Below are 18,119 nucleotides of genomic sequence, written 5' to 3' on the forward strand. Positions count from 1 at the left end.
CCCCGGCGCCGAGAGCGGGGCGGGCGGGGCCGCGCGTCACAGGCGGGGGCGGGCGCGGCTGAGGGAGGCAGGGAGGGAGGGAAACATGGCGGCGGCGGCGGCGGCGGCGGGGCGCGGGCTGCTGGCGGCGGGGCTGTTCCGCGGGCGGGTCGCCATCGTCACCGGCGGCGGCACCGGCATCGGCAAGGCCATCGCCGCCGACCTGCTGGCGCTAGGTGGGCGCGGGGCGGGCTCCGCAGGAAGCCCCGGGGGAGCAGCGGGGCGAGGCGGGTGTTGGGGGGGCCGTCAGGGAGCGCCCGCGGGCCGTGCTGCGTGTTGGGGGCTGGCGGCGCTCGGGGATGGGGTGCGAGGAGCCCCTGGGTGGGACATTGTGTCAGGGTCGGTGAATAGCAAGGGGCACGAGGTGAGGCTGATGTGGGGCTCTGCCTTTTGGCCCGCTGGCCCGTAAAACAACACTGGCTATTTTAAACACAGAGGTCAGTGAGGTTATGTTAAACCAGGACCCTTTCTCTCAGACTCTCCCTTCAGTGATTTCTCATTTTGCTTTAACTGGAGGATTTACGAGGTTGTTGAACCTTGAGCCTCACAAATCAGTATCCATGAACTGCTGTCCGCACAGTAACACATTAGAGACATGGTGCTTCTCCCAGTGCCTGCGACAGGGACGTCCTGAAATTGAAGAGCATCTTCATCGTGCATGGCATGGGTTTTCTTTCCATGCTGAGTACAGAGAAGTGATAAAACCTGGAGTGAAAAGCAGTCTCCTGACTTTCTGATGTGAGGCCAAGAGAGGTAGACAGGACTCCTACATCCACCTTGCAACATATTTCCTGCAGATTTCAACATCAGTGCTAGGGATCATCGGTATCAGACTGGGTTTGGATAGTTTATTGTCGTGATTGGATTCAGCGCCTTCAGAATACAAACACTGGTGTTATACCTCTCGGTGCCACACTCCTGTCGTTTGCATTGTTGGAATGTGCATCACTGCACTGCATAGTAAAGAGCTTTCTTTGTTACGCCTGCGCTGGGAGGCATCTCTGCCTCTTCTGGTCTTTGTGCCCCAGCTTTCCGCTGCTTTGTGGAGCTGAATGGAGGATTAGTTCTGTTACCTTTGTATTACTGGGGAACTAAGCTTTTTTTTTTTTCGGGTGTCCTTACATGCTGCTTGGAAGAGGTGCTTTTTAAGCATCATCACACTGTTGGTTGGTGATGTTACCCAGTTACCTTAAAATTGTGCTTAATTTGATCTTCGTTGTTTTTCTCAAGCAAAATACAAATAACAAAAGTGTGTCCATAACAGCGTAAATAGAACACAATAGAAAACAAATCTCTACAAAGCACATGAGAAAAAATGGAGAAAGAGCTATATAGAGCTTAAGTCTGACTGAGTAACCCTCCTCACCTGTAGACTTGCTGGTTACTCCTGACAAGATGATGATCGGGAACTGTTTCCATGTATACCCTGCACTTTAGGTAATGGGGAACTGGTTCCTACAGGCACAGGAGCAGTGACAGATAATTCCAGTCATGATATACATTGTTTTTATAACGAGTCTCCTTTGAAGCCTTCTGGGCAAATTTAAACCTTTTATCTGGAAACTTGTGCCCTTTCCCGTGACCCTATCAGGAAATGGTCTGGTCATTCTTTGTGAATAAAATTAAGTGATGGTATTGTCAGTTTGCACAGTAGGTACCAAGTGTTTCTCAGTGATTAGACTCCCAATTAGTATATTTAGCAAAAATACAGTCTTCTACTGGACCTTATTCTATATCAGTGTGTGTATTAATAAGCATTTAGGTTGGTAAATAGAACTGGGCTACTGTGGTTGAGTATTTTGTGTTAATTGGTAATTGTGTCTGGCATTTTATGAACTTTGCATTAGTTGGGTGCTTGTGCAAGTGACTGGAGTTCTTAATTTAAAAAAAATCAGGAGACCTCAGAGACTATTGTCTTTATATGTGTTGTTTTAAGATGGCCACCAATTAAAGGTGAAGCTCCTATTCCTAAGGACGTGTATTTGTAACACTTCCTTCTGGAAGAATTAAACTCCTCTATTTTTTTTTTTTTAATATATCGTTTCACAAGACAGCTTGAGTCAAATGAACAGCTTGCTTCTCTTTACTCCCACTAGTTATTTTGAATTTATTCTGGTGTTTGCGTGGTCACATGAGAGGCCAAATTCCACTCTGCAACAGAGAGGGAAAAAACCCCCACACCTGGCAGGATGTTAACTTTTTCTTTTTTTTTTTTTTTTGGCTGGTTGAGGATGGTTTATGTTAAAGCAGATGAGCAGCAGACCTGATGGGAAGAAGGGATTACTTCTGCTGAAATGCTAAGATCATGGAAGGAGCAAACTGGGAGGAAGACCTCCTTGCCTGCTTGGCATGGAAGCTAGTAATTTGCTTGTCCTTTACATGAAATTGCATGCTTGCTGGATTTGTACTAGGAATTAATTTGGTGTCCTTTGGTTTAGTCTATGTAGTAGCAATTGCTGAAGCCTTAAAGCTGTCCTAAGTCCACTGGTGTGACTGAAGAAATTGGGCTGCTTGTAGTGTGAGTGCTTGACTTAAATTTGGCACCTGCATTGGTTTTTCTCTGTAGAATGAGTCCTTCTGCCTCCAAATGTTGAAAAAACCCGAGCACTTGAGCTCCTGCCTATTCTATATCTTCTCCTTTCTGCAGCCAGGATTCTGCAGTGCCACAGGGAGGGCTCTGTTCCTGCTGTCTGTAGTCTGCAGATAGGGATTAATCTTGTGAGGCTATTATCCTTTCCTTCAGTTTCTGTAGAGTTAAAAAGCAGAGCATTACATTTGCTCACTGCTAGTCAAAATTGCAGCCAGTCGTACAGGAAGGTTATTTTTGTGGTTTTAAGAGCAAGCTTTTTTTTGTAAACAAGACCTGCTGAAACATCTTTAAATCACTTAATTGATAAATGAGGCAGCTGTGAGCAGAGGCAGCAGAAGTGATGTCTGAAAGCTGCTTTGCTGACTCTGCAACTCACAGGCTGTCTTCCCTTCTGCAGGAAGGAGAGGAAACCTTGTGGACATTTTTTTAAATTGCTCTTTTCCTGGCACAGAGGGATCTTGTTGCTAAGAAGCATCTGACATCAGTCATTTCTCCCTCTTGCAAGAACTTCAACACTGTATTTTCTAGTCAGTGACTAATAAATGCACATCCTACAAGGTATCTCCATGATGTTACTAAAAAAAAGCGTAATTGTGTTAGCTGAAGGATGTTTCATTTTGTCTCTACAGGTTGCAGTGTTGTGATTGCCTCTCGTAAATTTGACCGATTAAAAGCTGCTGCAGAAGAACTGAATAATAGGTTTGCTTCCATGAGTCCTGCCAAAGTGACTCCCATAGAGTGCAATATCCGCAAAGAAGAAGAGGTAAAGATTAGTGGTCTTGTTCTGGGGCTTAACATATCAAAAGCATATTGTGTATATAAATTCTCAGATCTCCAAAGATGTTTGGCCTTCTCAAAAGTAGCTTAGATCAGGGGAGAGGTGGAGCAAAGCTCAGTTAAATTGTTCTGGATAGATGTGCTTCCCAAGGGAAGACATTTGTTAGCCACCTAAGCAAAAAAACATTTATAAATATTGGCAGATATTTTTCTGACCATGCTTATATATTTCAAATATTTCTGGGAGATGCAGGTCTTGAAACTGACATGTTGTGCAGCGAGTCAGAGCCCACTTAGCATGATTCTTTGTCACATTGCTGTGACAGAAGTGAGGGGGTGTAAACTTGTGAAGATGGAGACCTCAGAATAGTTCCTTCAAACAGGAAGGCATAGCATGGAATCTCAGTGTTTGTGACTTGACACAAGTGCCCTGCATTGTCAGTTTGGCTTGTATTAAAGCCAGAAAACCCCACAGATGTATAATATTTTAGCCATGTTTGAAATTTTAGTTATGGTTTGAGGTGTGCCTCATTGCGAACTCTATCACTATTCAAGTTGATTTTAAAATTTTTCCTCCATATTACAAAAAATGGAAGATCAAGAGCAAAAGTACATAATCCAGGTTCTTCAGAAGTCTGCATGCCCCTCCTAATTTTTTTATCTCTGTAATTAAATATTTAACTTCAGGTTGGATTTTTAACTTTTTGAAGACAGCTAGAAAATCTTCCAGTAACCACTGATTGCTACATTTTTCTAAACCTCTCAAAGTCTCTCTTAAACTAAATATTAATGACCTTTAGTAGCTATGAAGATTCTGGAAATATCCTAATATATAGCCATAAAACAAATAAAAATTAAAATTCTTCCCTTGTGAAACAGTTTGTGCCATAAAATATTTATAACGATCTACTCAGACTTTCTCTCCTGAAGGAGATGAACCCTGGGGCTATGCAGTATGTCACTTCACCTACCAGTGAATTTTAGGTTTATATTTACTGGCATCAGCAGTGCAACATGATAGGTTATGGCAGATGTCAGAGGGCAACTTGCATGATTAAAGCTACAGGAAAGAAAAGAGGTAAAGAGGAAAAAACATTTAAGCTTTTTTCAGGTCTATTTCTTGCAGAAAGTACTCTGGCATGCTTAATTACATTCTGCAGGTGAATCTTATTTCTGTTATCAGTCTGAAATTGATTAGTGGGAACTGCAGAGTTCTGTGAGATGCTGTAGGGCTTGGATGGTGAAATGAGGTAATCTCCACTAAACTACCATTCCTTCTTTGTTTCCTTTTTAAGTGTGGATAAATGCCTATTTGACAAAACAGGCTTAAGTGGCTTTGGAAATTTTGGAAGGTGCTTTTCAAGACTTTTTTATAGTGCTGTCCAAAGTGTTTAGGCATTATTCTGTGTTACAGGTAGCCATGCTGATACTTGAAGAAATGTCTGTCTTTGCTATTACGCTGCAGTTTTATCACAGAATTGTCTTGTTTCCAGTTTAGTTTTAAACTCTACCTATTTACAGACACACCAGAACTTTCCTTGAACTTTTTGTATGATGTTGATGAAGTCTCTGTTGGATGTCTTCTGCCACTGGAAGTTCTCTTCAACCATTGTCCTTTCATGTCTGTTTCTATTGAAGAGAGGGTTCAGAGGAAAAAGGCAGATTAAACTCCAGTCTTGAACTTTTAAGTCATTGATTTAGTCTTATAGTTTGACTCACTTCAGTTCTCTAACTGCTCTTAGTTCTTTCTTTTGAAGTCCTACTTAGAAAAAAAATGCTATGAAAATTTCATAAGCTTTTTGCTGACAATGTGGATAAGAAATGCAAGAAATTTCTGTTGCATGTTAACGTAAGAACCTGTATACCTGTTAAATATTTCTCATCTCCAAGACCAGATTTTTTTATTGGTTAGAAACATCCTGTGATTTTTTTTTCTTTAGCTTGTGCCTTTCTGACTCTGTTCTCTTCTGTTAATGGTGAGATTCTCAAAGATTGCTAAATCCTGGCCATGTAAATTTCTAAATTTACTGTTGGACCAGAAATTTGTGTTTTCAACGCTTAAATCTGTAGTGAAGATAGCACTTCCTTACACTTAGGTACTTTGGTTTGTAAGTTGAAACTAGATAAACTCAAATTAACAATTGTTAACTTACACTGCTAAAAACTGTCAGAACTGAGGCATATGGCAGGTTTTCCACAACCCACAGCTTACTATTGCTTATTTATTATGTTTCCTAAGAGCAGCAATGGCGAAAAGTACTTTTTTCATAATTTGCACTTGCTTCCCTTGTGGAAACTAGAGTAGAAGTACCTTTGGGATTTTACTTCAATTCAAAGAGTATTGTACATCCACTTTCAAAACCTACTCCATTCTTAACTTAAAATTTAGTGCTTGGGACTTGGAGTCATAGGAACAGGGATCAGTAAAACATGTCCTTGAGGATTTTTCTAGGAGGCAAATATTGAGTAGATGCAACACAGTAATGTAACTCATTTCAGTATTTTCACAAATAGAAAAAGAGCTTCCTGTTACAGTGGAAGAGGGAATGAGAGGGCGTGTAAACTTTTAGGTTCCCTCACAAAAGAAATAAGACTTGTACAACTGTGTTGGCTCTGTATGCTACTCATTAGTAATATTACAACTCATTGTTTGCTTTCAGCTTAGTGTGAGTGAAGAGTATTTACCTCAGAAATCACGGGAGCACGTTGTTGGGTAGAGAGGACAGCCTCTGCAAGAGTTCCATGTGAGTCACTACATCCTCCTTGGCTCTTATACCAGAAACCAAAGAACATGTGCAGGAGAAAAACATTATAAATGTTTCAACAAGAGAAAAAAAACCTAGGAGTTCAAGCCCCCTTAGATGTCAGAAGCGATCCATCACAAGCTTCAAAGCCCAGGAAGTTTCCTGAAGAACTACATAATTCATTTAATATATCATTCTCTCTGATATCTCACTGAAATCTTTCTAAGAGTAAATCTTTATTTTCAAGGAAGCCACCCTGATCACCTGTAGGAACAAGCCATTTGTTCTTACTATAGCAATCCCTCCTTCTCCATGAGTTGTTTTGCATCTCTCTAAAGGCCCCTATCAATTTTGTCCAGTTTATAAACTGGAGGGAGGGAGTTTGAATAGGGAAAATTTAAGAAAGATGAAGGTGCTTTCAAATTGCCAGAAGATTATTTTTTGCTTCCTATTGCAAATCTTAAAGTAACTGACCTGCTTTGAAGATGATGTGGTTCATGCATCTAGTTTGGGTCTGTGAAATTCAAGCATTAGAAGGTTCATCCCTCATCATGTAGTCCAGTGTGTTTGTTAGAGCTCTTTCTGGCTGAGGAAGAAGCAAAGAAAGTGCAGTGAATTAATTGCTGCAGAAGCTTGATGGCAGATATCATGGGAACAGCTTAATGAATTCACATTTTTAAGTCTCTAAATCTTCATCCTCAGAAGCCCTTTTGCTTTCTAGAAAAGCTTACTTTTTGTTTAATGTGCAAGAAATAATCGTGCTTGATGGAGGATTTTCAACCACTGTGTAACCTGTCAGGCTTATTTTTGTCTTGAGTTTGCTGCTGCTTTTGACTAGTTTTCCACTGAATGTTCTGTAAAGGATAAAAAAACCTGTTTTATTTTTAAAAATGAGAGAGTGGAGGGTTCTGAGATAAGAGGACCTGAGGGTTCTCTATTCTGTCATCAGAATATATTTCTATATTGCTGTATTCTGTCATGGAGTCTTATCTTGGAGCACTGATTGTGCTTCAGGATAAGACTCCTGGATATGTGATCTGTTCTCCTTTTCCTATGGTTTGGAGTGTATATAGTGATGGATATTGCTTCGTAGTAATTATGAAGCTGAAGTGATTTTTATTGTTCGCGTATTTGCTGGCACTGCCCTCATCATGTGTTGAGAGCAGATCAGTTTGCTCTTGCTAAGATGCAAACCAGACAGCTCTGTCTGCATGTGTATCTTTATTTATCTCTTTTTGTGTCCTAAATTTTGAGCTACAGCAAATCTGTTGACAGGGACAAGACATGAGGAATGAATGCTGGAATTAAGGGAGGAAGGGAGGGAGAGAGACTGAGACCAAGCAGATGATAGTCACGAGCCATGGGTGCAGTGGTGTCCCGTCAGTCTTCTGGGGGTACTACCTTCATATAGGCCAAGTTTTGAGTATCCATGGGATGGACACAGGTGCTGTTCCCATAACTTGGGGTGATGTGTATGAGCAGTTGCTTCCTTTCCCACAGTTTGCCACAGTGGGCACTTCTGTCCAGATGCATTAACCAAGATGTGCTAACCTGGTCTTACCTCTGCTAGGCCTGGAATTAGTGCTTTCCTCTTGCAAATTCCTCCCTTCTGTGCTTCTCTCAAGTTCCTGCTTTGGTGGCTTATCATCTTGTGGCAAGTTCCTTCTGCGGCCTTGACAGTGTTTTGAGACAGGCAGCTGTACTCTTTCAATCCTTACATTGGTAAAGCCTTTTTGCTATACTCTGTGGACAAACATCTCTTTAACTGGCACCTAGATAAGTAGAAGCTTACATGTCTAGGTAGGTGGAAGATAAAACCTTGTACTTCTGGTGGGCTGCTGCTGTTCTTGAAATCAGCAGTTCAGAATTCTGTTCACAGTGTCTCCTTTCCATACTTCAGCTCCAGCAACAGCAGCTGGACCAGACCCCAAGGGTAAAACTTGTCACTTGGACATCAACAAGACAGCTTCAGGCAGACTCAATACAGTGCTACTGAGCACATACCCTGTGTCTGAGTTCACTAGTAGCTTTTCTTTTCCAATAAACTTAGCATAGGCTCAGTTGGTTTATAAATACTTAATGCCTGTCTATGTGAAGCCTGTAGTGAAAGACTGTGGCTTGGTGGGGAGGATAAGAGACTCCTGTTGTTGTACTTTTAAATAACACAGCAATACCACAGTAAAAATACCTGTTACCCCTGTGCCAGAATGCCTATTAGTTCTAGCCACCAAATCACAGATCCCTGACACTCTGTAGTGAGTTGTGCCTGTGTGTTTTACTCAGTCAAGGTGACCTGTGAATGCATGTGGACATTTGTCCCTTTTCCTGTGCAAGTGACTACTGTCATCTCAGTTATCTGTGAATATGTGCTACTGCATAATACTTACGATTTGCAGTCACACACAAAAGTTCCTTATTGCAGAGCTCCAGTCTTCTGGTTATGTCTGAAGTGCCTGATTTTGTTCTTTGCTGTCTTTTTCAGAAGAATGTCCTAAACTAGTAGCTCTACCTCATGCAGCTTTGCTTTGCTTCCAAAGAGAGTCTTTAATAGCTTTTCTAAGAAGTTCTTTCCAAGTGAATTTTTAAATTATAGGAATAGAGAAGAATCTTCTTTAGTAGTCACTGTGATTTAAATGTGTTCTACCAGACCTTCCTTCTTTCTGTGCTGCTGGCTGCTGTCACCATGTTTACTGTAACTGGGAGAAGCACTGCAGTGATGCTTTTTCTACAGCACAGAAGACTTTGTGAAGATTGCTACAGTTGGAGCCATCTGAGCTGTCACTGGAGAGCCTTCTGGCCTTTCCTGGCTTTCAGAAAACAAAACTGATACACATTTGTTGTTGTTGGGTTTTTAATTTCTTTTTCCTGAGAATATGGTGCAACAAGTAGGAACAACAACAGTTCCTTAAGTACAACATATGAACCATTTTGAGTTGGTATGTTATAGCATATAACATACATTTTGTCCAGCTGTTGAAAACTTGCTTTAATGTCTCTTCTCTGTGGATTTTTCTTGTTAATTTGTTTTGTCTTCTCTTTTTACGATTCTTAGCATTTTTTCTTCTCTCTCTCTCTCTCTCTCTCTTTCCACAGTCTGAATAGCCTTAGTCTGTTCAAATCTTCTCTGTACTGAAACAATTTCTGTTCCAAAAATGAGCCCATATTTCAGTGACTTACAGAGAATAATATTGAAAGCAAGATTCTGAGACTGATAGGGAGAAGAGCTTAATATTGCTGAGCAAAGCTACCTAGCCAGACATAACTTTCCTTTGCTCACAAGAGAAAAGTAAAAGCTAGAATGTCCCTGTGGCATGGTTGTTCTCACAAGCTATGGGTTTGGGACTGCTGTCACAGATGTTTTGGTTTTCTGGGTTTTTTCCTCACATCCCACAACCTGCAGTGACTAAAATGAGGAATAAGATGACATTCAGAATTTGAAGATTTGGTTTAGGTATCAAAATTGGTTTTTTAAGGCATTTTTTATCAGCAGGCACTAGGTTTTCAGTCATTATATGTTTGTTTAGGGTTTTTTTTTTTCGAGAGGTGCATCCTTACAGGATCCATACTACCCTGGTAAACCATCCTGTTTAGCAACACAAGATGTAAGGCAGCTATTTATGAGACCGAGTTGGTAACACTCATTGTGGAATACAGATAATGCATTGCTTGCTCTTTCTTTTTGTTTCTGATGTTTTTTACCACTAACTCAATACAGAGAAAGGTTGATTGATGTCCTTCCCCTAGCCCAATCTGTTTGAGTGGCAGCATTCCTCCACCTGTTTGGTTTTTTGGGTGGTTTTTTTTTGTTCTGTGTTTTTCTCTGACCACAGATGCTAGATTAACATTTTATATATGCTTGAGTAGGAATAACTGATGCATGGAATATAGTTATGATTGATGATGTAAGCAGGAAACAGTCACATTGTCCCATTTCTTTTTTCTTGAGATGAAGATTAAATTATTAAGCAGTTGCTATGGAGTTCTTATAGCTGTCTTGAATTAATATTTTTGCTAAAGAAGATAACTTGTATTTGCAGCATTTTTTAGACTTCATGTTTTATAGGGTAATTAACCTTCTTCCTGTGTGTTAAAAGACTGGCTAGTGCCAACTCATACATCAGAGCTGTAGTGAACGTACAAAACTTCTAGATAAGAATGATAAAACTCCACAAGATGAGTTATGTTTTCTGTTTAAAATGGTCAGGTGTATGGTCAGATAAAAATAACAGTAGCTCCCTTATATGGAACTCTTTGGGGATCTCATGTGAATGCCCCCACTCTTCTGAAAGACATCAGGAGATTCTTAGTAGGTTGTATGTAGTGGGCTTTTGTGTCTGTTTGGTTTTACAAATCTTCAGCAGCTTAAATCCCCTTTTTCTTTGGGTCCTGGTATTTTATGCAGCACCTGCATTATACCAGCAAAATTTCTTAAGTAAACATGGATACAGCCTAGTCCTTCTTGGCTGACTAAACCTGTCATACCAATCTTACAGCCTCTCTGAAGACTGGACCTCCTCTTTTTCTGTGAAAAGGGCATGAGGGAGAAGATACTGTCTGAGAATGAAATTGGGTATAGGGCTTAATCAACATACCACACTAACAAATCCTGTTTCAGGTAGAAGCTTTGGTGAAGTCTACACTGTCTCTGCATGGGAAGATTGACTTCCTGGTGAATAATGGAGGGGGCCAGTTTGCAAGTCCTTCTGAAGCCATCCGTGCAAAAGGCTGGAATGCTGTGATAGACACGAATCTGACAGGAACCTTCTATTGCTGCAAAGCGGGTAAGGTCTGAACATTAAACTTCATATGTTTGGTTTTGTTTTTTACAGAAACACCAGAAGATAAGAAATGTAAGGTTTGCCTAGCTTCTTTTCATGCACTTACCTGACAGTGGATATTTATTACATTTGTTCATAAATGCAAGCATGATCTTCTGGTTAAGGCCAGGTTTGGGGAGTCAGTTGACTTTGATACACATTTAAAAGACTATAGGAAAACCACTTAACTTTTGTGGCCTGTATTCACTGTATATAACATAGGAAAATACTTCTCTCCCTTCAAGGATATAAATTTAGGCTTAAATTTAAGTATGGTATGTCATTCTCAGATAGCATTAGTGGAAGTTAAAGTAATTTACATGGAAACATGAAATCTTGATTTCCCTCAAATGCTTCTTGACAATCATTGAGCCTTACTGGGGCCACGCCTGTTGCCCCATGGCCTCACCTCTGCCTTGGCAAGGCTGTGGTACAAACAGCAGATTATTTTTATTTAAACCAGTATGACAAATGTGCGGTGTGATTGCAGTTAATTCTCCAAATTTGGCTTCCAATTGGCAAGTTCATTTGTATGCATTTCTTCTGATATTTATAGGTTATCTTCCTCCTTCATACAGTGTACAATGCCTGGATGCAGGAACATGGAGGAGCCATTGTCAACATTACTGCTGCCGTGAGAAATGGCTTTCCTGGAATGTCGTAATACATATTTTCTTTTTATGCTTTTCTATATTTTTCCCCCAGAAGTACTGGCTGTTCCTAAACACTTCAGAAAGGTGTGTACTGGGCAGCAGCAGAGTATGGAAATATAGTAGTTAGGTCAAGAGAGAGCAAGAGTATCACTTGTCTGTATGTGTGGGGATCTCTTATTAATCCAGTAGATGGCATCTCTGGTCTCTCTCCACTTGTTTGTAAGAAACTATGAAGCAAGACTTGCCCAGTGAAGTTTTAATTGGAAACAGCTCCCTTTTCTGTTTGTTTTTTTTTTTAAACTTTGAAATTGAGTTTCTCTTGAAGAAATAAGAAAATATGTTTTGAGCAAGTGTTGCATTATGTCTCTTTGTCCCGATTCAGGGTTGAATGGTTTCAAACCCAAAATTTTTTAAGGAACAGCAGAATATTTTCTCACTAGCTTGTTCTTTGCAGTACAAGATAAATATGGAGATCCACATGGTGGTGCTGAAGCTGCCGTTATTTGAGTATCTCCACTGAGGTATCTGGTTCAACTGTCAGGGCAAATAGGCTGAAGATGTTTCAATTTGAGTTGAACTTAGAGGAAAAAAAAAAAAGCAAATTCTGAATAACGGTGGAAAAATTTTCCTAAGTAACTGTTGTATGTAGATCGATAGACAAACCTACTTTCAAATTAAATTGACTTGAAACTTCTTGCAGGAATGTACTGTTGAAAAAGATATGCCTTTGCAATTCCAGACACTGCTCATACCAAAAGTCACCTTATATGAATTTTTCATAAGTATTAATTTTGAACATAAAAGTTGTCATGTTTCCTCAGACTGTGCCTGGAGGTTAATTTCGTTCTGGCCTAAACATATGAATAAGTTATGTTTTCTTCTTTTTTTTTCTGAAGTTTTTCTTATACTTTCCTTGTATTTGAGAAGCTATTATATCTATCTCCTCTTAGTCTGTTTTGCTAGGTGAAAGCAAATAAATCCTATAAATTTTCTCTGACTACAACTGTCTACAATTCATTACTGCAGTAATTTTGTCTGCATTCAAGCTTGTAATCATTTCAGACTAGTTACCTACAGCAGCAAGGTATTGAAGTTCACTGTGACTGTCGTGTCTCTTATCTCCACCCACCTAGAGTAATTTTTGGATGGTGACTTATTTTAATCATGTTTGTCAGAAGGTTTAAACAATCTTTCAGACCACTGTTCTTCCAAGTGATGCTTTACCTGTGCAGGCTACAGGTTTTACACAGTTTGAACTTCAGTTGTTTCTTTTATAAGCCCCCTTCTGCAGTAGAGTGTAGCTGACCCCGTGTTGCGTTGGGAAAGAGATCTTAAGTATTTCCAGCAATGACAGGAAATCACAGCATAGCTTGTTTAAACAGTGAAGCTATGGTCAAACTTGGAAACTAGAGAATCTCTCTCTTCCAGATGCTTGGTCCAGCCACAGAAAACTACTCTGAATACCCTAATGAGGCTGCAGTAGAATTAACATTGGACACTCTTAGCTGAGGGAGCAGCTGCTTCCTTTGCTTTCTTTTCTTCACAGGCACACAGGAGCTGCAAGAGCTGCAGTGAATAACCTAACCAAGACTCTGGCTTTAGAATGGGCTCACAGTGGAGTGAGAATCAACAGCGTTGCTCCTGTAAGTAATGGCAAATGATCTGATTGAAATTAGCCATTACACATGCTCATAGTTAGAGCATTTGGACCAAAATGGATTTTTAAATTTATAAGCAGTAACTGTTTGTGGATTATTTATGCATTTGTTTATAATTCCCTCACTGTGTTCTTTGGGCCCTTTGAGTGTTTTGTGCTTTTGGATGATGAGTCAGAGGATGTGGGATAAAATTGCTTCTGCTTTCTGCTTTGACTTGGCACACTTGGTTTTTAGGTTTTTTTATAGCAAAATGAAATGATACTGGTAGGAGTTGGTCACCTGTCTTACAAAGCCTTGACATAAAATTACTCAATGCTCTGTGTTTCAGTAATGGATGCATTACTTCTGAGTTCAGGAAACTTTCTGTTTGAGGTTCAGGTGTGCTGATGGTTTACAAACTTATTTTGAAAATCTCTGAATGTCTCACATTATTACCGCAGTCCTAGGCCCTATCACCGTGTCCTGCAGCCGTAGGGAGGAGGAGAGAAGATCCAGCAGGCAGGAATTGTGCAGCAAGATTGATTTATTTAATTATTTTACAAACTCTTTTATAGACTTTTTGTTCATAGTCTAATTGGACAAGGATCAGCCACCCCTTGGGGGTGATTGGCTAAAATCCTAAAACATCCATTGTCAAAATATTTTCCTGCTATACTATAAACAAGACTTTTCAAGGCTGCAGGTGTTTGGTTGTTTACATAACTCTGCTACCTCTTCTGTGAGAGAGAAAAGTCTCTCATGGACTTAGAAAATAACAAGAAAATCCTTGCTAGCAGCATTTCTGTAGCTACATCACATAATGCATTTTACTTTGTCTTCTACATGTTAAGTTAGTTTAGCTTTAGTCATATAAAGAAACGATAGTTGGAATGTACTTTTTCTCAGAGAAATCATATGTAAAAATGTGTGTTTTGATTTTTTCCTTATCAAATTCATGCAGACAGGAAACGACTATACAAGTCAGCTAAAATATGTCTGCCACATTTCTGAGGAAGTTGACAGCAGGTAGAGTTGTTTTAAATAATGGTATAGAAAGAGCAGCTGCATTTTGTAGCGCACAGTGCTGCAGATACAGAAGTTACATAGAGGCTCTAGCTTTGACATTTGCGAATGTGTGATCTGTAGTAATTTTCTGTTATCCACAATTTATTTTGCACATTTACTCCCTTGAAATTAAAACAGGACACATAAACTTTGTCCACGACTTCTACAGTCAGAATTTAGCTTGTCTCACGGTGGATGTCGTAAGTGAAGTGTCATATTTGTTTAAGTGATCCCTAGGAAGATCTTGCTACTATTTTTGTAGAATGTCTGTATATTCTGTTGTGCCTCATGTCCTAAAGCATCTGGCTCGCTTTGTTTGGCATAGCACAGAATGCTAAAGGCAGATGTGTGTTAATCATTCCGGTAGAGGCTTTTATGTAACCTTTGTGAGATGCAATTCATCTGGAGACATGTTAAATATTAAGATCTACTGGCTTGTATTTCCTGTTTATCTGCTTTTTCTGATTTATCAAGTCTTGGGGAAGTAAGTAATTAAGACAGCATTATTATGTGAACATACTTTCAGGCATGCTAATTACCTAATGAATCATACTGATTAGATATTATAGCTCATGTCAGAAGAAGTTTTTGACAAGCAAACACTGCAGGGCTTTGGCTCTTTCAGAAGTATTTGCTAGTTTTGTTACTATGCTGGTAACAAAAGTCCATGTTATAGTTACAATAATGCTTCTGTCACCTTTGGGGACCCATCAGGTCTGTGGTAACATTACAAAATTGTTACTGCTTTATGTGAGAAGAGTAACCTGTAGGGAATGGATACAAAGAGACGGAAGTGAGCATTCTGAAAAAAATAGTTTTACATTCATTATACAAGTATCTTAGAAACCTTAGTATATGCTTCATGGGTGAATTCAAATTTTGCTATTTTACAAAAACTTGAGTCCCAAAAGTTCTGTCCTAACTGGTGGATGTAACCCTGTGTCCACGTTGCCATCTTCCTTCTCAGGAGTAAACTGGACTGTGTGGTCGCCCGAGCAAACACAGTCATCTTTTTCTGCTTCTACAGCAGCTAAGTAGGGAGAGTCAGAATTCTGACTCAAATCTATCTGCTTCTGTAATTCGAAATAAATCTGTCTAGTGCTCCTACAGATGACAAGAAACTTTTGAGAACTTGTTCTTGAGGTTTTGTAGTTTCCTGCTGTAATTTAACATGAAATGCTTGTAAAAAAGCGGCCTCTGAGTTTTTTTATACTCTACTTTTTTGTTAATGAAGTGACAGCAGAGAATTGGAATAATCAGAATTATTGTGCTTGAACAGGGATGTGGCTAGCAGCCAAATTACCTTCTTGTATAAATTATACTATGCCATTACATTCAAAAACTTGTATTCAAGTGCTCTTTAGATAGTTCAGTCCCACAGAAAATCAGTAATGACAACTTCACAATTTTAGAATTATCAGTTTAAATGTATGCAAGAGAACTAAAGTTTCACTATGCTGTTTTAAAATAGGGACTGGTATTTTCAGAAACTGCTGTTGCAAACTATGGAGAACAAGGTGTAATGATGTGGTTAAGGAGCATACCAAAGGTTCCTGCCAAGAGGTCGGCTGTTCCTGAGGAGGTAATGTATTTCAGAATGCTTCTGATACTCCTACTTCTGTGTGTCTATTTTGAAGCCTCTTTATTATATGGGGGAAAAAAAAGATTTAATTTTGTACTGTGATGGAATATTTAAAAAGAAGAAAGCTTGTAGCAGTGTGTGGTTGTGCCAAGTGAGAGAGTTAACCAGTAGTCACTGTTATACAGAAAATTTAATTCAGCTGGCTCTTACTGCTGAAGCGTTTGATAGTAGGCATTATTTATTGAAGAAGTTGACTTCAGCAGGAAGGACTGAAAGAATGAATATTAAGGGAAAATAAAGTGTATCTTAAAAGCACTTAGCTCTCTTCCACCAAGAATGTGCATCTTTGATAAACTGATCAACCTTTTTTTGTTGTTTTTTCAGTATCTGATGCTGCTCTGTGACAGCTCACTGGTTTTCCTCTGTTAAATGCTTGATGTTTGTGGCTGGAAGAATGGCTTTAAGGCTGTTACATTACTGAATAGAAAATGTTACTCTATCTTGCCTGTAAAAGTTTTCACAATCTTCTTTGACATGACCAATTCCCAGCAGTTTAAGAAAGATTAAAATTGTCATTCTTTTGCTAGATCTCTCCTGCAGTATGTTTCCTGCTGTCTCCTGCTGCATCATTCATTACTGGGATAACCATGGTCGTGGATGGTGGCCAGAGTTTGTACAGCCATACCCTAGATATACCCGGTAAGAAATGGGCTACAGAATAGTGCCCTTCAAGTGACTGGAGTTGGGCAATGGGAGGACACAAAAGTAAAATGTCTAGTTTCTCAATCAACTAAGTAAATTATTTGTTTTCCTCAGATCATGACAGATGGCCCTCACCACCGGAAGGAAAAAATTCTGAAATGCTGAAAAAGCTTCTTTCTGGCGAGTTCAAGCCAAAGCTGTAAAAGAAAGAGATTTTACCTTGTTCCCAGTTGCACACTTGCTGATAATCTCACATTGTGATCTGGCCTTATTATTCTCAGTAATAATTTTTTTTTTGCTCATATGTAACTACATTAAGTGCCTTGATTTCTGTTGTTTTATATTTAAAACTTCTGAAAGGCTTTGCATTGTACATTACTTCTCTGAAAACGCTCACCCTGAAAACATTCAGTCTTTTGGGAAGGAAAAATATATAAAAGATAAATTTTCCATTTGCATGATCATTAAGTAATGAAGAATCCCAGCCAGAAGTGAATAAAAAGAATACTTACTTTGCAGTGAAGGTAGCCAAGAGGGAATGTTTTGGAATCCTTCTATTCTTGATGATTTGAGGGAGAAGGTAATTTAAATCTTTTGCTATTAGTTGCATCAGTTACCCTCCGGGTAAGTGTTAGCTCTACACTGTTTCTGTTCAGCCACACGCTGAGTGTTCAACAATGGTTTTAAAGACCGAGTAAGTATTTCTCTGAAAATAATTAAAAATAAGATGGAATACTGTTACTAATGTTTCAAACTAATATGGCATATTGGGAAGGTTTTGAATTGTTTGCAGATATAATGACATAATGGAGTTAAGCTGGCTGCAATTTAAATTTGATAACAGATTAAGCAGATAATCAATACTGGAAAACAGTATAGATTCAACAATTTAACATGCAAAATCTGTGGTGTATATTGCAGTGCTCTCTGCAGTATGCTGTACTAGTAAAGGAGAAATTTGCAACTCTTCATTTGCCAGTTAAAACACCTTCTATCCATACTGTGTTGTCTTGCAATGTTAACAGAATTTTGTTCATGACTGTCTTTAGGTGTGGTTTTTGTGAACAATGCAGAGATGCCATTTAAAAACCAGAAAATTTGTAATACATCACTTGAAGAGGCTGTATTTGTAAATTTTTTATTCACTTTAAGGGAAATGTTCCCATGTCTGCTAATTTTAGAGAAAATGTAAAAAATAAGCAATGACTGTGTTTGTTTGCTGTAAAAACTGAAATTCCTGGAATCAAGTTGCTGCTATAAAGGGAACTTCTAATACTTCATTTTGGACTGAATGTAAGAGTCTGACAATTGGTTTTTTTCTGCAAAGATGTTTGACTTTTGTGTCTTTCAGTAGAATATGTGTTCTTATATAGGTACATGTAGATTGCCTTTTCATGAAAATGAAATTAATGTGAGTTTGGGGGGGGGGGGGAGGAGGAGTTTGAGCCATCATGTGTGTTCTTTCTACTTTATCCTCTTTCCTTGGTAACTGGACAGTCATTTATGTGCCTGC

General features: G+C 39.3%; 1 protein-coding gene across 2 annotated transcripts; it reads left to right on the forward strand.

The window, feature by feature from the left end:
* The first annotated feature begins 84 nt into the window (after positions 1-84).
* On the forward strand, positions 85-17,898 carry PECR (peroxisomal trans-2-enoyl-CoA reductase). 2 transcript variants are annotated; one of them, XM_082285459.1, is made up of 8 exons: positions 85-215; positions 3,259-3,392; positions 10,766-10,931; positions 11,524-11,704; positions 13,167-13,263; positions 15,794-15,904; positions 16,492-16,603; positions 16,721-17,898. In XM_082285459.1, exons 1-8 carry the CDS (start codon positions 86-88, stop codon positions 16,807-16,809), a joined length of 1,020 nt encoding a protein of 339 aa, XP_082141585.1. In that variant the 5' UTR covers position 85; the 3' UTR covers positions 16,810-17,898. The 2 variants fall into 2 exon arrangements, with proteins under 2 accessions (XP_082141585.1, XP_082141586.1); XM_082285460.1 differs by having other exon boundaries at positions 11,546-11,627.
* The last annotated feature ends 221 nt before the right edge of the window (positions 17,899-18,119 follow it).

Source organism: Coloeus monedula (genome assembly GCF_965178545.1).
Source record: "Coloeus monedula genome assembly, chromosome: 7".
Classification (NCBI taxonomy): domain Eukaryota; kingdom Metazoa; phylum Chordata; class Aves; order Passeriformes; family Corvidae; genus Coloeus; species Coloeus monedula.